Source organism: Zosterops lateralis (genome assembly GCF_965231275.1).
Source record: "Zosterops lateralis genome assembly, chromosome: 7".
Taxonomy (NCBI): Eukaryota; Metazoa; Chordata; class Aves; order Passeriformes; family Zosteropidae; genus Zosterops; species Zosterops lateralis.
In genome coordinates, this window is record NC_139767.1 from 32,379,607 (window position 1) to 32,405,571 (window position 25,965).

General features: G+C 40.9%; 2 protein-coding genes across 2 annotated transcripts in view; both read right to left on the bottom strand.

Annotated features, from left to right (window-relative positions):
• Positions 1 to 9,444, bottom strand: part of DARS1 (aspartyl-tRNA synthetase 1) — a 36,805-nt gene extending 27,361 nt beyond the window's left edge. Inside the window, exons 1-3 of the mRNA XM_083865136.1 lie at positions 9,347 to 9,444; positions 8,268 to 8,325; positions 3,607 to 3,699 (exon numbers count right to left, since the gene is read on the bottom strand). Coding sequence (XP_083721262.1) covers positions 3,607 to 3,699; positions 8,268 to 8,325; positions 9,347 to 9,418 — 223 coding nt within the window. The 5' untranslated portion in view covers positions 9,419 to 9,444. The remainder of the gene's footprint in view (positions 1 to 3,606; positions 3,700 to 8,267; positions 8,326 to 9,346) is intronic.
• Positions 1 to 25,965, bottom strand: part of ZRANB3 (zinc finger RANBP2-type containing 3) — a 254,638-nt gene that overhangs the window by 203,442 nt on the left and 25,231 nt on the right. The window lies entirely within an intron of this gene.

Below are 25,965 nucleotides of genomic sequence, written 5' to 3' on the forward strand. Positions count from 1 at the left end.
TTCTGTATTCCAGAGGCTGCAACATTCAATATGGTACAGATGCATGTATTTCTTGCAGGCAAACATTAAATAAGAGACTTAAATTAGAAAAATGCAGGCTGTGTTACAGATCCAGCAAGTGAACAAAGAAAGCACAATTTTTCCACAGGACATGATATGCTGAGTTTCTACAGATAAGGGAGTCACATCTCACATCTTTGACCTCTCAGTGTTTCTTACAGTGTGGCTGGATACAGTATTTCCTAGGAGATAGTAGTTGTCTCCATGATTTTAGTCACAAACAATTCAGCAAATATGATCAAAGTTTCAGCACTGATGTACTGGGTGTTCAAACAAAAAATACACAGCTGAAGGCAGATAGGATGTAACTCAACTTGAAGACAAGGAAATAATGGAAAGACCTGCAGTCACAGAATAGTTTGGGTTGGAAGAGACCTTCAAAGGCCACCCAGTCCAATCCCCTGCAATAAGCAGGGACATCTCAGTCACTAAGACCAGCTTGCTCAGCTCCTCTTCCAAAAGTCTGGTGGTTGTACTTAATCCCAAAAACTGGAGCTCTGATGAATATCTGCATTATAAAAGGACTCAAATGTCTCTGCCATGAGTAACAGCAGCTGTTTCCATGAAGGAGGATGTTTAGCAGAACAACACTTCTAATCACACAGAAAGATAAGTGATCAAACGGACCTCACTCACAGGACTGGTTAAAATATCCCAGCACAAAGATTAAAGGAGGGAAGAGAACTTTTCCTGAGAGAGCTGAAGGTATTCAAAATAAAGTACCAAAAAGATACTTTTATCAAAAAGATACAGCCATAATCAAATCTAGCTCATGCTTAGAAGCCTTTCCAGATCAAGAGATGTGAAAAAGGAAGCATTTGAGTAAGAAAAAATTTGGACAATTGGATCTTCTCTATGCATTTGAAAATACTTATGTGGTGTTTAGGTGGAAAACAGCACTGAATTTACTTACATTCAACACTAAACTACTCTAAGTTCCTATTAAAAAAAACAATACCATGGCATTCCCACAGAAATGCCTAAAAGATAAAACATTTCAAAAGAAATTTGGTTAAAAACAGCTGACACAGTAAAATGCACAGAATGTTCAGGCACTGAACAAATAAGAGAATTCCATCAAAAATCGGCACAGAAATCAACCAGTAATCCTTATGAAAGAAAAGGATGTAAGGAAGTAACGTGTATAAAGAGTAAAAAAACATTGGCTGTATAAATTAAATGATGATGATTAAATGATGGCTACCTACAGTTGCCAGACTTTACACAGTTTATTATAAAATTTGGCCGAATATTTAAATTGCTCTTGGTGGAATTCTTGTTTTTGGATGTTTCATAGACCTCTGGATTCATAACCCAAAATCTAGTTCAGGTCTAACACTCTGCACAAGCACCAGGCTGCCTGGCCAAACCCAGACCAAAGTCCCCAGGGCTTTTCAATGATAAACCTGATCAGTAGATTAGGCTGGCTCTAAAATAAGGCCAGAAATAACATTTATTCAACCTATGATACAAACCACAGGGCCCTGTGAACTTTAATTTTAGTACAACCCACAGAAATTCCCAATACCCCATTCTTTACACATCCTTCAGTTAATTTCCATCATACTCCATCAGTGACTTGCTGTAGGAGACAGCTGGAATCTGCAGTTGTTCCCATCAATTTTTTTTGGTTTATTGGTCAGAACCACCCAGGGTTAAATAAAGGCTATGTTGGTTCTTTAGGAGTCAAATTCAAGTTTCTGAGAAAAACTAAATCTTGTTTTTGTGAAAGATTTTCCTGTTTCCTGCAAGGCTTTCCTTTCCACAGTGGTAGGAATAGTGCCATGTTGTGTGTGGGAAAGGCTAATATTACTTTTTACTCTTAAACATTTGCTTTTCTTGTAAGATTCTTTCCCCAAAGCTTAAGTAAACAAGCATATGGCATTCCCTAGCAGCACTCCCTGAATGTCAGAATTGTTCTGTGTTGTCAGACCAAGAGGGAACAAGAGACACCATCAATAAATTCAGATCATTCATGCTCGTGATCAAATCCTTTTGCTTTCATTCTTTCAGGTTGTGTTAAAGAGTTTTGAAAATAAGCACTGTTGTTTCATCAAAAACAAAAGTCTTTCCTGAGGTCCAAGTGAAGGATTACAACAGCTTGTTTTAAGTTCACGTTGCCTTGCTACAGAAATGTTACTGTGTTTGATGTAAATGTATATATCATACAAGACCCCACATATCAATGTATTGCAGAGAGTAATCACCTGCTTCTAATATCCTGAATTCTGTTAATAGACTGAACTCTTCTTATAATTGCAAAAAAAAAAATTTAAAAAAAAAAGCCATAAGGATATTTGAATTTATATATTGACAGTAACAACATTAACATTTAAATCAGATGGAGTGTCTTCTGTCTGAACAACTTCATGATGTAATGACCAAGGCTTTCACAGCTTTTTTGACAATTTCTTTAATTAACTGAGAGACTTCCATTACAAAATTACTGAGGAAATCACAGAGGGCTCCTTAAGTTTAAAGATTCTAACACAAATTAAAATGTGCATCATATGTATATATTTTAATGCAGTTCCTTATTTATTTTAACCATCTGCAGCACAGATACTCATTAAGAGGGACATGTTTTAAGAAAATGAATTCTCAAAAAGAGAAATGAAGCTGGTATCTTGATGATATTCTGTACTGGATTCTCACCCCTAATTTGCATCATTCCCAATTTTAAGACTACTCTTAAGTTTCGTTTGTGATGATAATTTCTTTACGCTTTTTTTTTTTTTTCAATTCTTGGAAAGACAAGTTATTTATATCTACAGAGCTGCCAACCATAACTGAAACCAGCACAACAGTTGTCAGCATCTGATGTCAGCTGCAAAGGCCAAAGCCTATTGAAGTTTGCATATGGCAACCTGGTCTCCAGAGGGAACTTCTGATTCCAGGGAAGAAATATGGCTGTCAGACAGCCAAGTGTGACAGCCCACACTGCTGAGAACCTACACAAGGGTTTCCCTTTTGTCTGGATGAAGAAAGATGATGCTTCTCATTTGAAGTTCAAATGGATATAATTAGATGCTGGTAATCGAAAGTAAGAATTCTGAAATTTTAACAGATTTTTGTTTCCCATCAAGGAAAAGGTGTGGTGATGAAAATATTCATGTGCAGCAGAAGAAATACGATCTGTCTGACAACAAATGCATTTATAATATAAATATGTTTTACTGTAGAAGCCTAGAAGTGTTTTATCTCACAACTATTAACACCTTAAGGAGGATGATGACATTTTAAAACTACTATTATTTATAATTGTCCATATGTTATTTAGCAGTACAGTTAAACAAAAATTCACTTTTACTACAATAACTGATTTCCACACAGCTAAAATCAAAATCTTCTTTCTCCTCTTGGGAAAAAAAGAGGTGGAAAAAGAGAAAGAACCAGGCAAAGTAACACTGAGGCAACCCTGAGTAACCAGGTGGCAAAGTTTTCTTGAATTCAAGACATAAGCAACAGGTCATGAAACCAAAATAAACCTTAAGGCTGTATTAATGACATGAGGAAATAAAACCAAAAACCCTGGAGACCTCTCACCTTTAGCTCTGCTGGTGTGAATTCTGCCACGAACCCAAACCTCCTCATCAGCCTTCTCCGCCGTCAAGTCTTTTATGCGAACCAAAACTCGATCTGAATTACAGAAAAAACACACATTTTAAAACAGTTTTTCACTTTAAACTCCAAATACACTTTCTATCATTGCTATTGATAAAATAGATAATAAATCCAAAAATTATTTTTTTTTATCTACAGTGTAACTGACTTACTGAAAACACACAAGATCTCGTTTCCTTTCTTAGTGACTCAATCCAGCAGCTCTAAACTGTTGGAGTTTATTTTGACTTACACAGCAGGGTCAAGCTGCACTTTACCAACAGCAAGACTCATGTAGCTCACGGCTGGCAGAACCCAGCATGACTACACTGGTTTTGATAGGACTTCACTGTACTACCTGCACTTATTAGTCTGAATTTCTGCTGCCTGAGGGACGTGTGCCCTGCTGCACTGTGCAGGGTCAAAGCTGCCCTGCTGAACCCAACAAAACAAAGGCTCAGAGGTAACATGGTTACCCTCTGTATCTACCTTATGTAAGTAGGATGAATATAACTGCAAAGTAACTATTATTTAAAATAAAGGAAAAAAGAAACCACAAATTTAAAATGGATTATAAATTTTAAAAATATTTATTTTTATTAAAACAACAGCATTTTGGAGCAACAAGAGTATTACTGTGTAAAATGGTTAACATTCATTTAAGGAGAATCTCTTTGACAATCTGATCAAGAACTACTATCACTGTCAGAGCCAAGACTGGATCAGAAGAACCCTTCAAACCCAATGTAGCTGCAAAGCTAAATAACAACAGGAATGCATGGCCTGGAAAGGACACATTTTGGATAGTAAAGGGAAAAAAAGTTACCAAGGAAAATAGTTTAAAATAAATCAGGATTTTAAAAATTATATACAATCATTATGAGCTAACAATACATGCATGCTGTTACTCCTTGCATGTTTCTTTCCTCACAAACTTCTCCCTCTTTTCAAAATAACATTAAATTTGCTAAGACACTTCCACTGTAGACTTTTCCTGATAGAACTTTTCTAAAGTTTTGGGAAAAAACCCAAACTTTTGCCTGCTCCAGATTACCATCTGCTGTTCTGGGCTCTTTCCTTCTGTCTCTGAATACCAGTCACAGCTTGCCCTGCAAGCCTATTATTCTGCACTGGGGATTTCAGGGGATTGAAAAGTTTTATTAGCTCATGTCAGGGCAACGCAGACACATATCAAATCCAGAACAGAGTGGAAGTGCACAGAGAAATGTGATGGGAAATTGACTCAAATATATTCATAAAGTGTGTTGTATGTGAGTGTGTCTATGTGTGTGTGTGTGTGTGCTGAGTAAGGAAGAAATGGGAATAAAGAATAAAGATGTTATCATTTCTCAGCAATTTCTGATATTCAAACTGTAGTACTATAGGAAACATGCAACCATCACAATCCACAACCTTCAGTATTTCTGAGTTTGATATTCACACAGTTGAAATTACCTCACTCAGCTTGAAACTGTATTGTTACAAAGTTAAAACATTTTCTAGGCAGAAGCATAAAGAGAGAATGAGGTGGCACACCTTTCATGGACTCTAGTGTTTCAGGAACCATCTGCATTAGATAAATGTTTTTTTAAGTATTTTGGATACCTAACAGTTCATGTTTCACCAGGGGTAAACAAGACACATTTAACACAAGATTTTTCTATATGGTATTAATTATTAAAACTATTTCACCTTCCATAAAAAGGGTAATAAACAATATCCACAAGGTGACATCATAAAGCCCTTTCTTCTAACAGCAGATCACACAATCACAGAATGGCTGAGGCTGGGAGGCTAGTCTAGTTCTCTTTTCCCTTCTTTCCAGCATACTAAATATCCTTATTTTTCTCTCAGAAGTCCAACCTCTTCTAAACACGAGAGGATAAAAGTCCAAAGAGCTCTGTGGGATACATAAAGCAACACTTTTTCACCTCCAGACCCCACTCCCTGCCTGTCACATCAACCTGTTTACCAAGATAATTTATCCTGCATCATGGAATTTAGAACACTGTGATCAGTATTTCTGCTTTCTCTGTGTAGTGCCAGCATCTTCAAAGTACTGGGAAAATTTTGAAAAAGAGAAGGCAAGTTTGACATAAAAACCTGAAAATCAAAAGCAGTATTAGATGAAAGCAGCTTCCAGAGAGGGGATATGAGATAATGGGTCTGAAGGGAGAAAAAAGGAATGGCCAAAAATGGAGTTTTACTAGCAAGCAGGCAGGAAGGACTTGAAGACCTGACATGACAGGAGGCAAGAACATCAGATGGCCAGGGCAGCCAACATAAGCAGAAGAAGACTTAAGTGGGCCAAGAAAGAAGGAACAGGTGGTGTGAAATCAACAGAGCAGGGTGGAGAAACAAAGTTGTGGACCTGAGAAACGTTTTAATTTGCCTGCTGAAGAACAAGAATCTATCAGCATGGCAAAAGGACAGTAAGCTTACTCCTTGGAAAGGAAGAATAACTTGTTCTGATCCCTGTAAGCTGTCTAGCTAGTGACCCCAGGACAGTGCAGCAACCTGAGTGAGCAGAACAGCAGCACCACTGCAGTTCCCTGTGAGCCGCCAGCCAGGGCTGGGCTGTGCTGGCTCCACTCACCAGACCCTGAGTGGACTGCACTCCTCCTACCACCACTGCCTGCTCTGGTCTGGAAATGGCAGCCAGCCTTCAGAGCCTTCACAGACTTCAGAACACCATTAATACACTTCAGATGGATGGGAACACACCTATCTGTGCCTCTCCACCACTCCCTGTCCCAAGCAGAAGCTCCTCCAAGACACCCAAGGCAAGCAGAACCCTTTGGAGAGCTACTGATGACAATATCTCACCCTCTGAACCCTTTGGCAAGCAAGAACTACTGAATCTGTAAATAAAAGTATTATAGTCTCAAGGAAGGGACTAGGCTGATCTTCAGCTTTTTTGTTATAGACATTTTGTTCTTTATTGTTCCCCAATTTTGGTGCTCTGGATAACCACTTCCTAAAAATTACAGAACAGCAGGAGTGCTGTAAATTGCATTTTAAGCCACATGGAAAACTCACTCAACCTTGTCCATACATTGAGAAGCTTTTTTTAAAGAAGGATGAAAGGTCAAGAGGACAACACAACTAAATATGAGACTCAGCCTTTTCCATGTAATTTCCTGTAGCTTTCACCATTTTCCTTCTCAACATATTTTTTTCTCCAGTACTTCTGAGTGTTTCTTCTGAATAAGAGGCAGTTGGCATTTCTTCATGAAAGCAGGACTTGATGTGCCACCTCAATCTGCCAGCTCAGGTGCCCCACACAGTTGTTTGCCCTGGGATGCAAATCCAGGGAGGAAACACAGAGCTGGGCTGCTTCCAACGTTGTTTCAACTCCAGTTCCCTTTCTCTGGCAGCTAGAATGTATTTTATTCAACAATGACTGCTAATGCAGCCTCTGCTGATTTTCTTGTCCCCTCACATTCCTGATACAAAGCTCCCCTTCAGTTGTTTCCAACCTGAATGCTCTTGTGACTTCTCTTCCCTACATCCTGCATTTCCCTTCCCAAAGGGGGATCAATCAAAATGACCACTCAAAGAAGAAAAAAAATCACCTAATCAGAGATGATGTTGCTGTTTTACATTTTACTATGAAGAAGGTTACAAGGAGCCAGTCTGTTTCTTTCCCTCATCATCGTTTCATGCACTGAATTTAATACAAAGATTGCTATTTCTTGAGATATTGGCCTGGGAGATTGTTCTCTAGCCCCTAAGTTTTTCTGAATCTCAATTCCTCATCAGGAGAAAATCATGAATTCACATGTAGTATGATTGATAAAACCCACAAATATTAATATCCAATATTAATGGATTTGGTGTTAATATACAGGAGAAATGGAAGGCTCTATAAGCAGACAATCATACTCAGAGAGAGAGCACTGCTGTAGTAAGTCACAGCAGAACTTGCTCCAAACACAGAAAAACCCTGATATCTCAGCACTCAGTACATTATAAATATGAATTATTTAATAATTTTTTAAAAGTCTGCAGTGATGGACAGACACAAAACTGCCAAACTGAGTAAGGCCTGGTCCAGGCAAGGGCAGAGATTGAGATTCCTCCCAGTCCAGAACTGAGCTCCAATATTCAACCACGCTCATGGAATCTTTTTTTCTTCCCTCCAATCTCAATTTCCTGTTCTGACTAGTGTCCATGACCTCCAGTCCAACAACCACACACCTTCAAAGCCTGGCCTTATCTTTCTTTCCTATACCCTCCCATTAAGTAGATTAAAGCTGCAAAGATCATCCCACAGTTTCCTCTCCTCCAGGAACAATCCCAGCTCCCTGAGGTGCTGTTCTCCAGTGCCCTGAGCACCATGGAGTTCTCCACTGGACTGGCTCCACAATGTCAGTGCCTTCCCTGCACTGGAGACCAAAACTGCACATGGAACTCCAGTGCAAGTGTCCCAAAGTGCCAAATGTATCCCAATAAAGGGGGAAAATGCCAGTGGGATTTGAATGAAAAAGTTTGGTAAATGATTTCTCAAGGAAGTACTGAAGATCTTTGGTAGGTAACTTCTTTTTTCTTTCTTTCTTTCCCACCCCCTCTCTTGCAAAAACTTTTTTTGTTTTTCAACTGACCTGGTTTCTCTTGGGATTGTATCATTGATGACACTCCATATCTTTCCTTAGCATAATCCTAGAATGGAGGTGAGAAACATGTATCAAAGGAGCACATACAAAAAACCTGAACAACATCATCACACAGCAAACTGAGGGAACACAAAAAAAAATTAGGTATAATATTAAAAAGAATGCATTTTGGACTCATAGGAGATACACAAAGGAGAGAAAACAATTGTGCCATGGAAGAAAAAAATAATTCCAGCAACAGTAACCATGCACGAGGGTCATTACTTGTTACACAGAAAGTTAGTGCAATCACCTCTACAAAGAGACTACTCCTCAAAAAATATATGAGTCCTACATAAGTAGATAGATTTAATATTTCCTTCCTATATCCATGCACACTGAGAAATCCAGCAGATCACATGTAATTGTCACAGCCTGGGGGAGCTTAACTGTTAACAAAATCTTCCAGGTAGAGCACAGAGGAAGGCAGCATTTTCACCAAAATATCACAATTCGGGTTTCCCAAGTAAACCCATTCATTTACAAATAAAATCCCTCGGTTTATTTATTTTACTCTGTTCAATACATGAACCAAACTTCCTACTAAATACTTTATTTGGGGAGGGTCTTTGCTTGTTTGCTCTTGATGAATTGTGGCACATTTGTAACTTTAGAGAAGCCACCAATACTTGGAATTCCTTATTGCTGATGCAAGAATAAGCAAAAATTACTTTATAACAAAATGAACTGGTGCTCATTGTTAATACTTTCTTCTTCTTGCAGAAACACCGGCCTGTAATTTTTCAGCACTGCTCTGTGATGATCACATAACAAGGCAGAAGCACCTGCCAGGCCAGCAGGAGCCCCTGCAGAAACCTCCGGCTGTGGGGAAGCAGCCCAGGTGTTTATGGGGGAGCAGAGCTCTCCAGGGAATAGAGGCTGGGCCCGGCGAAGGGGAGCGGGGGGACAGGCAGGGTAAAGCCAAGGGCAGCTGTGCCCCCGGCCTCAGCCAAACCCCGCCTGGGCCCAGCACCCCCACCCCGGGGAGCCTCAACAGCGCGCCCGCCGCGTTCCCTGCGGAGACCCACTTCAGCCGCCGACGAGTCCCCGTTCTCCGGGCGGCGTTCCTGGCCCTGCCCGCGGCCGGCGGCGCTCGGCATCCTGCGGCGGGCGGTGCGGCCCTCACGGTCCCTCACAGTCCCCCACGGCTTCGCACACGCCACGCCGCTTCCGCGGGCCCAACTCTCGCGAGAGCTCCGCGCCCGCCCCTGCCCCGCCCGGCGCCGGCCCAGGGTATCGCGAGAGCTGCCCCCGGCACGCGCTGCCCGCCTCCCGCAGCGCGCGGTGCCCTGAGGGCGGGCTGAGGGCGGGGTTGGCGGCTCCTTGTTCCCCTCAGAAAGAAGCCGTGACTTCAGGGAGCCGCTGCCAGCTGGGTCGGCGGCTCCGTGTTCCCCTCTGCAGTCGTGATTTCAGGGAGCCGCCGTCCTGGGGCGCCTCCCCAACCCCGCGCTGATGGTGCTGAGGCGAATGCTGCGGAGCCGGGCAGGGCTGAGGCAGGGCGGGCGTGGTCCTCGTTCGCCCTGCTCCACAGTCCTTTGTGGCCAGAGGTACTATCAGAGGATCACAGAATTGTTTGGGTTGAAAGGGACCTCTGGATATCACTCAGTCCAATCCCCCGCCAGTGCCGGGTTACCTGGAACGTGCCCAGGCGGGTTTGGGATGTCTCCAGAGAGGGAGAATCCACGCCCTCCCTGCGCGGCAGTTCCAGTAAAGTGCCACCTTCCACCTAAAGTTCTTCCTTGTGTTGAGGTGAAACTTTGTTTTTTAGTTCATGGCCATTGCTCCTCGTCCTGCTGCTGGGCACCACTGAAAAGAGTCTGGCACCATTCTCTTGGCACCCGCCTTGAAGATATTTACACACCTATAAATAAACATGTTGGACTGTGAGGTGGCCAGCTAGTGAGTGTGGAGCCAAATCAAAATGCACTTTTGTTCTACGAGGCCAGCAAACGTGGCTTCCCGGTGCTTTCCCTGGTAGCCCTTGCCCAATCGCCCTGTTTATAATTAGCTGTTTATTAGTTAGCTACGAGCAGGTCTGGTAGTTTTGGGAGGATGAGCAATAGTGCAAATGCAGGTGTTTCCCTGCAGCTGGGTGCTCGAGGCAACACTACAGTTCTGAGCCAGGGCTGGCTGCAGGTGCCAGCTTTGAAACGACAGAAATCAGGGCTGGATGCAGCTGGCGGATCTATAGATTGTTTATTTTGTGCAGGGCAAGAAAGAGTTAGCGGTCCTGATTTAAATTCTAGTTTTGAATTTTCGCATTTGACTAGCTAATCCCTTTTGCGGTATCGATTAGAGTTCTTCATTTCCTGTCCTCAGTTGTTTATTTTGCAGCGCTTTGTTCTGCACTGGTTCAACATCTCTTCTTGTGGGAATCCCCTCCAAAGTTCCCCTTCTCTGAGCCTCTGTCTCAGAGAATTGTCGCTTCACCATGAGACCACACGGCTTTCACAAAATCCTTTCTTCTCGTGCACTGTTGAAAAGAATTAAGATTCAGTGACAGAGAAGGCAAATCACTGTCAGTTTTCATTCCTCACCACAAGAAACGAAGTTCTGGTGGTGGGGTACTGTGTATTGTGCTTAAATGCCAAAGTAATAGTAACAAAGCACGCGGATTTCTCTGTCAGTTGTGTCTCTTGTTACCTGTCACACAGAACCACTGCCCAGCCTGAACCTGAACTAACAGATGCAAATCTTGTCCCTCAGCACGGAGGGTGAGACAGTACCACCTGCACGACACAGTGCTTTGTAATTCTGGGCATTTCACCGACTTTGCTGTGAAATTCAATCAAAAGAAACCAGCCCTGTAACCCTTATTTCTGTGCTGGGAGCCTTCCAGTGGTGACTAGCCATAAGTGTTTCCTCTGGGGCAAATAACCTGAAGGTGGTTCTGAAGGAAAAGCCCTTTTAATGTAATGAGGGTGTTAACTGAAAACAAAATATGGTCTTTTAAAGGGCACTGTGTCTAATTATTCCATTGCCAAACTTCCAGAAGAAGCATTTTGCAGAGTTCATGCTCTCAGGTCATTTGTCCAAAGTCCCTTTGTCTTGCAGTGTGGAAATAGGTTTTTTTCAGCAAAAACCTGTAATACATTGAAAAAACAGAAAAATTAAATGAGGAATACTTTAGTATGTGGTTAAATAAACCCCTCAAAATTCTCCTCTATGCTTGGTTCTGCAGCAAAAATTTATCTTCCATCTCCCTAAATGGATGACAAACCCTCCGTGAGTGAGGAGCACAAACCACCAGGTGAGGAGCACAAACCACCAGGTGCGGGCGGCGCGGCTCATCTGCCGCACCTTCTGTCTCAGCGCGCCGGTATCGACACCGCGCCATGGGGGCAGAACCTGCCCCGGACCTGAGGGCAGAACCTGGGCTCCATCAGAGCGAGCCGAGCCCCAGCCCGGCCCGGGGAAAGGCGGAGGGGCCGGCGGGGAGCGGCCAGCGCCGTCCCCCGGGAGCCGGCCCGGGATTAGCACATGGGAATGACATCACCCGCAGCCAATGGCGGGGCCCCGGGGGTGCAGCTGGATGGAGGCCATCCTCCACTTAAGTAACAAGACATGACATACCATGTGCTAATGCTAAATAATTTATCCCTCAGGCATATAGTGAATTGCGAAGCCAAGCTGAGGCCTGGTCAACAGTTTGTAGTTTAAATTAAAATTGGCTTTCCCATCTTCTAGGGAGGGAGGGGGTTGTCAACTGTTGTGATGAAAAGTGGAATGCAGAAAATCGCTTTTTTTTTCCTCTCTCTTCGTTCTCCTGTTACAACTTGATCTTATCAAGACACTTTTCAGTGATTTTGGAGATGTATCCCACATATCCCTATTATAAATTTTTCCTCATAGAAAGAAGTTTAAGACATTGTGAATAATTATATCCAATATATCCTTGAAACTTGGGCGTTAACACCTGTAATGTCCTAAGCCAAAGCCATTCCAAGATTTAGTTATTTGTGTTTCAAATTACAAATGTTACATGGGCGTTGCCATAGCAGAGCCATAAATTTGTCTCATTAGGAGTCCAGAGGCATTTTCTGCTGCTCAGGCTGAAGCCCAGGCCCAGCCTGTGTCAGGATGCTAGAGCAGCACACAGAGATGGGTGTGATGTTAAACCACGGCTGATGGCTGCTCAAACTGAAGCCTTTCCAACTCAGGGGTCTAGATAAGCTTGGCCAAACCTTTGACATTTGTTAAAATATTGAGCGGATTTTACATAAATATGCTAAACAACATTTTCACTGGAACCACAAGAAGCTAAAAGTAGTCAGTGTTTTCCATAACCTGTCCTTACACAGCATCTCACAAAAGTGGTGGCTCAGATATTCTTTAATCTTCCAGTAGACTATTGGCCAGGAAATCAAAAGTTGCAATATGCACAGTGTTGGTGGGAAGGAGGTAGGAATCACCTTTAAATTATTTTAGGAGAAGAAATTATAACAACCTCTGCCCTATGGAATAAATCAGAACATATTTCCCCAGTCTCTACTTGTTTGGCAAGTTAAAACCTAGAAAGCATGAAGTGGTACAGAGATAAAAAGAGCATGTGGGGAAAAAATACAAAACAAATTGGTAGTGTCTCTGAAAGGTCTTCAGGGAATTCAGCTTTATTGCCTCAATAGCACACTTTTTCGTGTGCAATTACTTGTTGTCATGGAAATGGGTTTTGAAGATTTCTCCTATTTTGGATGCTGCAAAGCATGCTTAATTTAATTAAGAGGTTGCCTTTGATTTTTTCCCCTTTCCATATTTGTTTGTTTATATAGGTTCTTGTATGACTGTCAGGCCAGTATCCAAATTTGCTTTAGATAACAAAAAGAAAAAAATATGCCACTGAAGAAAAGAATTGCAGGGGCAACTAAAATATTTATATATTATTTATTTTGTAGGTTATATAAGTTCATAGTGTGCCTTCTGTGATAGGGAAAGCTCTTCTATTAATAATTTCAACCTTGGCAAAAGTGTATTTTTGTAATTGATCATTCTCTTTTTACTGAAACACTTGTACAATAAATAACAAAGCCTTTGCATCTAGATCCAAGTAGGAACAGAATTTGGCAAATCTAATTCCTTCCTGGATTTTCGCAGCTCTACTTCCTTTAGGAAGTTTTTAGTCAATGGGAAACAAAGGCTTATTGAAAGGATTAAAGTTGCAACTATTCTCTTTGTTTTAGAGCTTCAGTCACGGTTTTCCTCTAGTAAACAACATTTGCAATTAATAAAACTTCTAAAAAAACAGGAACTTTGGGGAAGTACGTGCTTATGATAAGCAGCAGGATTTCTTTTGACAGAACTCTATACAAAGGTGTAGTCTTTTTAAGTTCAGACAATGATAACAATTGAGTTTCTCAAAGCATTTTGGAAGTGTTCCTTCTGATAAACACAAGACAACATTCTGCAGCCAGGGATGGGCAATACATTTAAATAGGAGATAACTTGTTAACAGCTTTTGTGTCCCAAAATTCGTTGAAATAGCTGCAAAAAGCTCAAATTTCACATCATGCATAAACCCAGTAATCGTGTCTTACATGGTAAAATATCTGTGTGCATTGGATATAGAGTGCTGCATATATTTCTGAGCTATTATCCATCAATTGTTCATTGTTTCCTTTAATATGGCACTTGGAAAAGACATTTGGATAGCAGTTATCTGTGCATGAATAGGAACACACGGAATATTTAATCTTTATACTCTATTTTTACTTTTTTATGTCATTAAATACACACATTTTCATATTTATGTCAGCTGTATTTCTCTTAATTGCTTTTTGTGTTTACTCCCAAGGAATTCTCTCCTGCCAGTGGGAAACTGAAGGAAACACGGGAAGTTTGATGCTGGCCCTCCCTGGAGGGCAGTGTGGAGCTGCCAGATGAGTGGGACTGGCTGGCACAGGAGATTTTTCATGAACAGCTCAGCTATTGTTCTCACCCAAGTGTCCAGTTCTTTTTCTGGGGTGGCTGATGTCCAAAGGGTGCTGAAAACAGCAAAGTGGAGCATAAAGGGACTGCAGTGCTGGCTGAGCCCTTAAGCACAAGGATATTGTTCTTTCTTACGTGGCATTTCTCGTTTACAGAAACCATCTGAAGCCATTGTCCTTCTGATAATTTTCACACTTTTATCTCACATGTAGGCAGGTTTTTTTCTTCTAGATTTTGTCTGCTGAGTGTTCCGTATCCTTGCGGACCTCTGACCCAGAGTCGACTTCTGATGAAGTTATAAACCTTTAGAAACAGAAAGTTGTGATGGGAATCCTGGCTCAGACTTGGTTTCAGCAGCAGCAGCAACAGTGCTCTGTTATCAGTAGATGTGAGTCAGGCACCAGCACTAAGTCTGATCTTTGAGATTGCCCGTTAAAAGTGCTCTTTGTTGCTGCCTGAAACAAACAAGAAGCAGAGACGAGTCATCTAAATGATTAAATGTGTCACAGAGGATGTTAAATGCTATTTTTGAGCCATTTTCTTACGGCAATTGTGAAGTATTTTGTAAACAAAGTGTATTATTGGTCCAGAGTGCTCCATCAGACTTTCTGCATACACCCATTGGCTGAGCCAGTGAGGACAAGCCACTCAGAAGTTTGTGGGTTGGTGGAAATGGACAGACTGATTCCTAGAGGAAATAAGCCTTAGCATGAGAACAACAGCTGAACTGAAATCCCATAAGCCAGGAAGAACAGCTACACAATTACACTAACAGGTGGTTGGTTTCAAAACAAATTTCAAGGTCTGACAGCTCAGTGCACCTGCTTTGGGCTGATTTCTTTTAATGCTTGGTTTTGGCATGAACCATTGATAAAAACCATAATTCTTTATGTCTGAGAAAAGTCATCATTACCATATAGTGAAGATAAACTGCTAAAGCTTTCTGAAAGTTGTACTTAACTGGAAGGTAATGTGGCTCATTCTGCACACTCTGTCATTAGACTTCAATTTTTTGAACTGAGTGTTTTTTCTCTCAGACCTACCAGGCAAACACCAGAGACCTCTCCTCCTGGAAGCTGAGATAATTTCATTGACTAGAGTGCTGTGATTTGAATTAGGTATGACTTCAGCCTTTGCATTCACCATCATAAGAAAAATCAAATTTGATTTTGACAAAGATTTTGACAAAGATATTCAGCAAATTTTGAGTATCTATTATATATTATATAATTTATACACTGAATAATTCTGAATAATTATAAAGGTCATACTCTTTCTTCTACATTTCTTTTAATTGCAGATATTTCATTTGGGGAGATTTTTAAAATTTGCTTATATTTGTTCTCAGTTTATAGAATTCTCATGAATTTTGGACAAAGAAAGGTCATTTTCATTTTGGAGAAAAAAATCAAAACAAGCTTTTTCCATTCAAATGTCTGTACTGGTGGTTCTTTATGGATGGCTCCCACATGTCAGTAAGAAATAAGATAAATCTTAAATTTGGTCAGAACAGATTGATAAATGTGGCTTTTGGGATTGAAGGTGCTTTGTTTCTACAGAATTGAAATGAGATTTTCAGAATTGTCTAAATACATAGAAATTCGAGTTCCTCTAATTTTCAGGCAGTGGGATTACAGAGTGCCAAGTTCATCACGTCTCTGTAAGATCTGGGCCTTCATTCTGAACACCTCCCTTTGCACCTACTATGTCAGGGTTTCATGTGATGCAGTCCTAAGTTCTGGAAATGTGTGGGGGTTTTATTTTCTTCTAGAGAGAGTAAGAAGATTATGATCACAATTTTCAACTCTGAGCAAGTAGTGTGATTAAAAGATATGCAGCCTACATGCAGATTACAGCTAGTGCCAGGCTGGGGACACCAGTGTGACTGCACTTGGCTCAGACTGCAGCCACCCTTCAGTGCTGTGCCTCCTGTATCCTCTTGTCTGTTGAGCAAAACTTGCAGATATTTATAAACTTCATGGTATTCCAGATTGTGGGAAGGCCATACAGAACTCCTAGTGTAGTTCTGTAGTCTTGCTGTGGGCCTTTGTACTCTCCATTTTGCTGGTTTTTAAAGACCTAAAATTATGATTATATGGCTAACAGCTAGTACCAGAGAAACAGAAGAGTAGTGATTAACCTGGCATCTCCCATCTCCTTTTAATGAATGAAAATGCAAATCTACATAATAACAGTTTTTTGTTTTAACTGTCCTTCATTCAGAATTACTAAATTCATTACCTGACAGCAGTGGTGGTTGCTTTTCTCTGAACATTCTGTTTCTCAGGTCTTGATAGATTATTCTTTTTACTGGATTGCAGTGGATAATCCTGTTAATTTTCCTTGGCTGCTGTATATGATTTGACTATGTGACTGTCAAGGTCTGTCTGTTAGATTTTCAAATTTTTGTACTTAGATTCTGGATTTCATGATCTGTAGACTTGAACCCATCTAACTGGAAAATAAGATATGAAAGTTATTAAGCTACACCTTATGAAATATACTTAAAATGCCCACCTTTCAATTTTCTGTGTCAGTTATTCACGTTTGCAGTGGCTTTTCCTTTGTTGTAGTTATTCAGTTAGCAAGGACTGGCGTGCTTTTTTTTTTTTTTTTTGGCTGTCAACTTAAGACAGACACTAGCACAAAGCTAAAACTTCAGCTGCCTTCCTTGGGGATGAAGAGTTAGCAAAACTGAGCAATAGATTCAAGAACTGGGTAGAAGCTTTTATCAGTTGAAGGTTCAAGATACAGAAGAAAACCCCAAAAGATCATGTGGATGAAGGATCTGAGGATCTACAAATTTCCCCTCGTGAATACCCAACAGTGAGCCAGGGACAGGTCTTTCCTGCCACTGAGCTGGAAGAGACCCAGAGCTGTCTGACAGGTCAGCTTCTGTGGTCACCTGTATTTACACCCACGTTCAGTGTGAAACCACATTGTCACACTGAATTCCCCTGTAAGGCACCGCTGTCCATTCCACACAAAGTCATCCAGGTCACCAAGCTCTGGTGTTTCTTTACCTGGTGACCTCACTTGAAACACAGTGAGAAATGCTCAGGTGAGCACACAGCAGAGATGAGGGTTAGTGTTTTCCTCTGGTAAGGGTTTGCTTCCTTGTAGTGAGCCTGATGAAGAGCTGAGGAAGAGCCAGTGGGCAGTGGCCTGTAGGGGACAGCTGTTTGCAAGTGGACCTTTGTCCAGAGTGTGAATCATCCTGAGAAGATCTGCCCTTGGGTTTTCTGCCACTGGAGACTGGCACTGCTGTGATTAACACTCCCTGCTCCCGGTGTGAAAGTGCTCAGAGTTGGGTTGTGCTCTAATACATCAGTAGATCTCAACCTGCTAAGAAGTGACTCTTTGTTGCTTTCTTAGAATGGGGCTCTAAGCTTTCCAGAAGGTCAGAATGTCTCAGGACTTAGTTTTAAATGCTTCTCTCAGAGACCTGACTGTTGAAGAGTGCTCAGGTTTTAAATTGAATGATTTAACCCACTTTGTAGAGGAAGAAGAACAAATAGAATTGGGAGTGGGAAGGTCACTTAATAGCACATGAAGTACTTCTCAGCAAGCTTTAAAATTGCTTTTTTTCTTCCTCTCCTAGTGCTGTAAACATGACAAGCCAAAGAAGACCTTAGAAAACGGCTCAAGGAACCTACAAAAGCTGTTGAGAAAGCAAAGAAGCAGCTGGACTGGTTAGTGTCAAACACAACATTTTCTAATAGCTCCGATGGGTTGATTTCTCCACATTTCTCAGATACACATCACATATTCTGAACGGTACAGTGAAGCATGTGAGGATACTCTCGTAGAGAAAGTTCACTTCTTTAATGCATAACAATAGGCTGCATTCTATTTGGAGTCTTCCTAAATCCCTGGTAAATAGACACCTGCTTAATCCAAGGTTGAAGATAAAATGAAAATTTTAATACATTCTTTTTTCATTTAGAATTTAGTTACTGGACTTTCTGTTAAAGAAAAGTAATTTTTCTTGGTTTCTGTCATTTTTCTTGGTTTGGGCACAATTACTAAAGCACACATTTGGCAATTAATTGAGAAATATGTGGGTTTTTTAGAAATGTCAAAATTCTGAACCTCATGCTTAGGAGAATATTGTTTAGAGGGAATGTTGCTAGTGGTTTGTGATATTTTATGTTTGAAGAATCAAGGGATGGGATAATACTGACAAGTCACAGGTTAAGCTTCTTAGTGAGAATAAGTTTGTAGATAGCAAATCTCTTATCATGGAATCACCTAGCTCTTCTCAGTTTGTGATGTCTAAAAAGAGATATTGCTCTAGGATATGTGGTTGATGAATGCATGGGATATATCCATGTCTGTAAGTTGAAATAACCATCATGTATTTCCAGAGAACCTATTACCAAGGGCACTGTAAGGCCATGTGGTATCCACAATCTCTGAATATCCACAATCTCCTTCCTTCCTAATTGTGGATAAGTGGAAGGATGAGTTACTCAAGCAATATCCAGTGGCCAGAGTGGTCTGTACAAGCATTTGCACTGTGTGCAGTGCACAGTGGGAAGACTTGATATTTCCTGGCTCCCTGGTTGCTTTCCTTTCCCTTCTTCCCTGCACTGGACAGCCTGTGTCAGTCCCCACAGTGTGTTAAATCCTGCTTGCAGACAAACCTGGTCATTTGGTACCTGGCAAGGAATGGCACCAGGAGCAGGGGTTCCTCTGTCATTGTGCTCTACCTCTGGATTTAATTTCTCTCCCTCAGTATTTCACTGCCTCTCATATGAAGTCTAAGAGGCATCTCTGATGTAAATCAAAGGAAGTTTTCTTTTCCTGTTATGTCTCCAAGAGCCCAATTCTCCTTGCCATACACTAACTCCAATGTGTAAATAGTAACTCTTTCTCTGTGGTTGGGTAGGTTGTTATTGAACCACGTTTCTCATTCTGCCCTTCAATTTTATTTTCACAAAAGGAACCCATGGCTCTTTACATTAGGAATCAAGGGAAGGTTTTGTTGGAATATGTTTTGCAAGCTGAAAAATTTCTGACAGTAAAAATAAAAGTCTCATCTTTGTTAAGGGCTTAGTTATGTTTACAATATAGTTTTTTTCAGAACAATTTCCCTCAGTTTGGAGGGAAATTTGAATTCTGAAGTGATACTAAATGAACTTTAAGTCATATGCATGCACAGCATGAACAAAAGGAAATGGTTCTTTGTGAGAGACAGACAACTACTGGGCAGGTAGGAAGGAGAACACTGGTTTTGCAAAGGCAATACAAAAGGAATCTTTTGTGTAATCCGTTTAGCAGATAAGAATAACAGAGACATAAATGTGGCAAACAAGAAAGGATTAAAAAAATATACTGGCTGACCTAATTGAGCTAGAATTGCCTTTGTATGATCTACTGTCATGTACTTTAAAGCACATTAAGCAAGAAAAAAAGAGGATAATGCCCAATAAACTGGTTTTGACTTTGAATGTTTGAGCTGGGAAATGTCTTTGTTTGAAGTATTTTTTTGTTTGTGATAATATCCACAAGTGGTGACTGTTTTTTTCCTATACAATATCTATTCACTGCAACTAAAGAGGGATGGGACATTGGACCTTCATCTTTGGAGTGAGAAAATAGGTTGCACATGCAAAGAGAATGGACTGTCTGTTATTGCTGTGTCTATCCCAGTGGGTCTATATGAAGCTGTCAGCCTTTGTAAATTATAAATGTCATATAGCTTATTCTAGAGTGGGTTGAATAACATCTTAAATTGTGGTCTAATGATAAAAGTTAAAGCTGTAAACTGAGGTTGACATAGAATCACAAAGGAAAATAATCTCATTTTAACTGGCTCTGTAGGTGGCACAGGGTTCTACAGAATCACTGAGGCATTACTTGCTCTCTAATTGTCTTTTATTTTCCTGTGCTGAGAAGCTATTAGTGCAGGATATAAATTGTGTCTATGTTGGATTTCTGCAGCTAACTGGTAAGGAATCAAATTTTTAATTTGTCACATGAAGATCTTCAAACACCCCTAGAACTTCAGACAATAAAAGCTGCTAAAACCTGATGAGTTTGGAGTCACCCATCTGAGTGACAGTGTTGATAATTTAAAGGCTTTTTGTCCTATTTCAACTCCGGGACCCATTTTCTTTGCAGTATACTGCCTCAAGCTAATGGATCTGTAATTAGTGGGAAACCAAATTCATAAGGCTGCTCACTATTTAAAGTATCACAGTTCAAGCTTAAGAGACAGTTCATTACAGCAATAATACTTCTTTGTCTTCACTGCAGTTACAAAAAGTGATTTTTACATGTTGTGCTTATTTGACTCGAGTGGAGCCATGGTCTCATCATGAACCCTGTAGCTTTCTTCTGTTCTGCTTTGTTTGTCACAAGCCACTTTCTGCCTTAGGTGGTTAATTGTAGGTTTGCTTTGCAAGAGTGTTGGTTCTGGCTTTTGGTCTTAAAAGCAGCAGCCTTCAACTGAACAGGGAATAATTGAAATCCTATTTGCTTCACAGAACCTTAAGAAGGCTTATAAAATATGACATGAACTCTGAGGAGACAAATTGTAAGATCTGATGATGGGTAGGAAGAAAAACTTTTTGTCCAGAACAGATGATTTATATTTATGTCTTTCCAAAACCACATCCAAACAGGATCAAAGTCATCCCTAGTATTTGCTTTAACTATTAAAATCAGTGGTTTAGTTTTTGCTGTAATTTTTCATTGGATATCAGAAAATGCATATGATGTATGTAAAACAAATATTTTTTTCCCTTCATTGTGATCTTTTCCTAGTCTCACTTGGGTCTTTCTATCTCTCTCCTTACTCCTGTGTCTCTTTCTAGAAGTTCTCCCAATTTTCTGAGTTTCTTTCTCAGGAATATTCTCAGCCAAAGGTTCTCAATGGTATGAAGTCCAATAGATTATTTAATTTTTCTTCTTCCCTTCATAATCTTCATATGTTTAGGCAGTTTGCAGACGTACTGCATTTGAACTTATGCATCATTAGTGAAGATCTGTGTGTGTACAACTGAGAGCAGAATTGGCTTAAAGTCTGCTCCAAAAGGAAATTGAGTAGGATCCTGCAATTCCGACTTGTTTCCCTTTCCAGCAGCAACGAGCTGAATCAGAAGGGAACTAATGAATTCTGGTCGATTTCCTTCAGCGCACCAAAGCTCTTTAAACACATACTGAAGAAGGGAAATGAAGTAGGATTAGTCCATTTCCCTTTGAAGCCAGCTGTGTTCACAGTGCATGTACTGGAACATTATTTCACTTGCCAGTTTCTGGCCATGGGCCAAACTGTAGTATCATCTTGAATTGATGCAGGATCCAAAAATACATAGGAAAACACATGGACTGCCTCTGGATGATAAGTAAGAAGTTGGTGTTTGTATGGCAAATTGGCTTGAGTTTTTAACTTTATTTCATTACCTGTTTGGCAAAGAATCACCTAATTATTTTTATTATTTTTTTTCATTATCTTTGCCATAGCCAAAAGCAGTTCTGGGGCCTTATTCTCCCCTTTGGACTGACTTCAAATGGGAGTGTGAATTTTAAATGTAATATTAAGACGCTTTGTTGTTTCTTTACTGCTGTTGTGTTTCTGAGGGAGAAAAGTCCCAGTTTCATCTTATAGAGAGTGTTTGGGGAAGAGGGATGTCTGAGGAGTTGTGAAATACTGAAAGCTGTGTATGTGTGACTCATGCAAGTCCTAACTGTTGTTGTGGCTTATACAGCACCTTTCTTCCCAGACGGTCTCAAAACGTTCTGTAAATAATGTGGTGATTTCCTAGTACATGACACTCTCAGGGGCTGAAGAAAGGACTCTTCTACTCCAAAAGGATGAGACTTTGCCAGTGCATTGGAGTTTACTGTTGCTGCCACACTGTTGAACAATTCTGGTTTTTTGTGTAGGAGATAAGCAGAATCTTATCCACAGCATTACACACGTTAAGTGTGCTGGAATGAGAAGTGTCTGCTGTCACCTAAGTATTGTGTGGAAAAAATTGGAACATTTGGGCTGGAACCTTTCTCCTATGGAGCTATTGGATCTCTGTGTCTTACAGGGCCTTTCTTATAATGTGCTCTGTGATAGTGACCCTGGCTTTACCTAGTGCAGGGCATCTGCAATTTGCATGTTTTCCCGTGCCACTGGATTTTGCCTGTTTAATTCTGGGACACTTCTGAAGGCACAAATGAAGCTGACAAATGTGCTGCCCTGGTGGCATTAAGGAGGGTGAACCAGGCACTCACTGGTGCAGCAGTGGCAGCTGCAGGTTAGGCTTTGTCACAGTTGTGTTGATGTAGCTGTGCTGGAAGAAATCTGTAGTACACTGCTGACCCCAGGGATCAGTGGAGGAGGGTTCTTGGCTGCTCTTAAAGTAGATGTGCACTAACCAAATTAGGGATTTGTAAATTAAGGCTGGGACTTCAGACTTGATCCAGAAGTGAGGGGAGGATTGGTGGAATACCCAGAGCAGCAGAGCAATATTACTCTGTCAGGCTGAATACAGTGCAGCTTCTCTCTGAGGTTCAGGTTTGCTTGCAGGCTGAGTGAGCTGCTGAGTGACCACAACTGGCAAAAGGCAACCAGCATAAGAACCTTCCTATGGAAAACATGCTAACAGGAAATTTAAGGAAGCTAGCTATAGATAAAATGAAACTTGCCTCTTATCTGACTGCTGTTTTTTACTTAATGATAATACTGTCTGTAACAGACAGTGGAGGATTGTGGTTGCAGGGCTGAGTTCAAACCACAAAATCTGAATACGTATGGGTCTGCCTTTTGAGAAGATTAGGCAGCCCAAAACTAAATCCGTGGATAAAGCAGTGATCTTTCTTCAGGCTTTGGAAAAACCAAAGGAATTTCTTAGTTTGCTGTTCTTTGTTCACCAGGAAAGCATGGTGAAAGGAGGGAAAATAAGAAAGGGTATACTTGCATTCCTTAAAGAGGCCTTTAAAAAAACCCAAACAGACAGGCAATAAAGAATCAGGTAGGAAAAGATGAATGGCCGTGAGAATTTACATGCAAAACTGCCCTTGTGGGAGAGCTACAGGGAAGCTTAACAGATCTCCATAAGTGCTATTAACTCAGCCAAAAGCTAACAGAAAGTTGTCAGTATTCTCAGGCCCAGGGAGCAGTCCCGAACGCCTGCACGCAGATTAGACATGCATGACTTCTGGGGGCCCTCGGATGGAAGGGGATGCACCCGATCAGGAGAGCAGGGAAAAAAAAAAACAAACAACAACAACAAAAAGTGCAGATAATTCAGTACTCCCTAACCCTCAACTCTGGAGATGTTCCCTTTTGTATCCAGCACAAGAGAGGTAGAAATTAGGCCACAGCATCACTGGAGCAGACGGGCACGCTCTGTCTGCGCCGCGGCAGCATGTGCTTCTTTTCAGAGAGTTGCCTGGCAACGGAATGCTGTCCGCCCCAGTGATTGCAGGAGCCCATTGAAACCCTCCGACGGGCAGGGCAGGGGGAGAAAGGAGGAGAGGAAGGAGGAGGGGGGAGATGAGCTCACCAGTTTAGAAATTTCTGGCAGCAAAGCCAGGACACCAAGAATGAGACAAGGAAAGGGGAGAAAAACTCTCGCTATTCAAGAGTAAATCTTTCCGTATAAATCTAATTTGATTTCATATAAGTCAGAGGGAGGGATCTAATTCCGTTGATTTTATAGGGTATGTGAGGATGGACACACCCAAAGAATATATTGTTTCTAATATGTAGAATATCCAAGGCTCTGAGGAAGGAAAGGTTCTTGTGGGAAGCTGAATGCACATTCACAGCCCTGCTGCAGGTAGTGAGAGGCTCCTCCAGGTGCCCCCCTTCCCTGGAACCCCACAGGGGTGGTGGCTCCGGGGTGCCCGGGGAGGGGACACGGGGGCTCTCTAATGACGTCATGGAGTGCTGTGCTGGGGACAGAATCTGTTCTGGTGACCAACAATCCGATTGCATCGTTCTGCCAAATGATTTCTCTTTGTGTGGGAATTAGTTAAATATCACTTCATCAGGGATTTTAAAGATCCTAGGGGAGTCAAGTGTTTAACTCTCACTGAATTTCAATTGCATATCTCTCTGGGAAAATTAATGAGCTGAGTCCTAAGGAGCCTTGCTGTTTTCTAAAGAGCTGAATGTATTGTTTGTTGTCCAAGTCTCTTTTCCCTTTCTTATATACATACAGAGTGTTCATTTTAACATGCAGAAACATTTGTCAGAAATTTCAGTTGGTAACAGTTTGGAGTCCTTGCTTTTATGAAACAAGCTTTCAAATGGTTCCAACTAAATTCTGCTGTGAGGGTTGTGAAGACAGACATTGTGACCACTTTAAGAGTTAGCAACACTCTAAACTAAAATGTAATTCTCTCAGAAGTCAAGATCAGACTCAGGAAATGAGCACCAAAACAGCCTTCACTGGAGGCTCTTGCAATATGCTTTCCCAGTGAAAACTCAGGCCCTGGAGAAAATAATGGAGTTAGTTAAATATTCAAACAGGAAATGCTGTATTAAATCAGACCAGTATTCCATTTGATATGATGCCAGTTTTTGACAGTTACCAGAAGCACAGGAAAGCATATTAGAAATAATTTTGAAGAGGGTTGCCTGTAAAGGGTATCTCTTAAACTGTAATCTCTTTGTGGTAGGATTACTTTTAAAAATCTAAATGTTAAAGAAAATATATGTCAATATGGTTGGTCACAGTAAGAACTCTGGAAGGGCTGTAAGTCCCTACAGACAACTGTATATATTGTAAGTTTGAATTATTTTCTCAGAGTGAACCATTTCTGTGGTGCATGCTGCCAGGAGCTGTTGTCACACTCTGTTCTCCAATCTGCTTTGATTTTCCTCTAGGTATACATTGGAATCCAGACAGCAATATGAATGTGCTTAATAAATTCAAACTAATAGGACAGGAGTTACTGTATCTGAGGCTGGTGAGGTGTCAGGGATTGAACACACTCTCCAAGAATATGGATTTGTTGTCATTCTGTCCTGTTGTGTGAAGGCCACTGTCCTGCAGCAGCCAACAACTTTTCAACTTCAGCTGTGGTACTAAGAGACTCAGGTAGAATCAGCATGGGTCATTTCTCAATGAAATAATTGGTTTTATGGTGACAGCAGAAGAAACTCTCTTTTCAAAAAGATACACCAAGAAGTGGAAATAATATTTCCACTATATTTAAAATATTATATCCTATAAATAACAAACCCTGTCAATTACACTTTTTTTTTTATCACAAGGCATGAGAAGAAGCTATAATAAAATAAAATTTAGATAATATAATTTTGTTTCCTTTGGAAACTAGAACATAAATTACTGGTCTTTTTTGTAGTCTTTTAGTAAGTGTTGAGATCTTTTGAGAAACAACTTAGAATGGAAAGAATTAACTGTCCAAGTAATGGGTGGTTGTGACAGCTACAGCTGTAGCTTATAGGGTACTGAAAGGAAGAAACCTTTTGGGATCAAACATCCTGTGTGCTCTCTCGGTGACATTCATACTTTAATTCAAAAGTGCAGTCTTCTGAGATATGTTTCAGATTCTATGTTGCTGCTGTCATCAAGCATATCATTCCTATTATTCTCAGTTCACTGGGTTGTGCAAGAAACGATTTTTCTCCCAAAGCCCAGGAAATGAGCCATGTTGATTGTTCATCAGAGAATACAACTCAAGTTTGGCTTTGTGTGGGACTGCAAGAGTATTTTCTGTAATCAAAAACTGTGTATCCATTCTGTGTCCTAAA